Source organism: Orycteropus afer, unplaced genomic scaffold (assembly GCF_000298275.1).
Source record: "Orycteropus afer afer isolate SDZICR_OR568_19922 unplaced genomic scaffold, OryAfe1.0 scaffold00130, whole genome shotgun sequence".
Classification (NCBI taxonomy): Eukaryota; Metazoa; Chordata; class Mammalia; order Tubulidentata; family Orycteropodidae; genus Orycteropus; species Orycteropus afer.
The window spans coordinates 8,129,527-8,130,794 of record NW_006921717.1 but is presented as its reverse complement, the minus strand read 5'-3'; the positions used below and the strand labels follow the sequence as shown (position 1 = coordinate 8,130,794).

Genomic DNA, 1,268 nt, shown 5'->3' with positions numbered 1-1,268 from the left:
AGGGGTTTGTTATGTTAATTAGATCCTCCTAAGCAGGGTGGGTTCTAAATCCAATTACTTCTTAGTTATAAAAAGAGCAGATTAGACTCCACACCAGGGGCCAGAGGAAGACGGACTATGGAGATCAATGCATTTATAAGCCCATGAACTGCAAGGAATGCTGCCAACTACTAGAGGCTGAAATAGGAAAGGAGGACCTCCCCCTTACAGCCAACGCTCTGGATTCAGACTTCTTGCCTCCCTTCTTAAACTGTGAGAAAATAAATTTGTTTTTGAAAGCCACCCCCTTGTGGCATCACTAAGACACACACACACATACACCCCCATCCAAAAGAATGGTCCCCAGGCAGAGTAAGTAACATGGCAGCTTACAGGGCATGAATGGGCTTCTTGCTCCCTGGAGCCGTTGCACAAAACACTCCCTTTGTAGTTTGCAATGAATCCGGCCTGTTTCTGTCATCAGATGGAGACACCAAGAAGACGAGCCTGCTCTTACGCATTTGGTTCTGCAGTGGGAACTGTTTGGCCACACTCCGAGTCTTAGCCGGGCCACCCGTAAAACGGAGCTGGGCCTGTGTGGCTAACTTCCGATGACACCAGGGGGTGGTGGTGTCAGTGCTGCACAGAGGAACCCCACATGCTGGGATTGTCCGAGGGGCGGCCTGTAGCACAGCCAAGCCCACCTCCTCTCTGTGGTGCTCATACCATCTCCTCGCCCACTCGCACCCAGCCAGCCCCAGCCCCACTTCCCAGGCCTCAACCCAGGAATAACTTCCTCTCCCTCAGGTCGCAGGGCTTGTCAACGTGGCCCAAGATTTTGGCCTGAGCATCCAGGAGCCCGGCAAGTTCATGGGCTCTGTGCCCTTCGACAGCATCCTGGGACTGGCCTTCTCCACCCTCACCATCGGAGGGACCACCGCTCTCTTTGACAACCTGTGGGAACAAGGCCTCATCTCCTAGGGCGTGTCTGCCTTCTACTAGACCAGGTCAGTCTGGGCTAAAAAAAGAAACAACAAACACCAGTTGTCACTGAGTGAATTCCGGGTCAAACTGTGTCCCAGAGCATTTTCAATGGCTCATTTTTCAAAACTAGATTCCCAGGCCTTTTTTCTGAGGTGTCTCTGGATGGATTCAAACGCCAGCCTTTCAGTCAGAGGCCAAGGGTATTAACTGGGTGCAACATTTGAGGATTCCTGAGTCTGGGCTAGGAGCTCTGGTAGCACAGTGCCTAAGGCCCTTGACTGCTCACCAGAAGGCTGGTGGTTCAA

General features: G+C 52.2%; 1 protein-coding gene across 1 annotated transcript in view; it reads left to right on the top strand.

Annotated features, from left to right (window-relative positions):
* The window catches only part of LOC103200517 (pepsin F-like), a 48,616-nt gene that overhangs the window by 40,850 nt on the left and 6,498 nt on the right, over positions 1-1,268 (top strand). Inside the window, 1 exon segment of the mRNA XM_007945018.1 lies at positions 787-986. Coding sequence (XP_007943209.1) covers positions 787-986 — 200 coding nt within the window.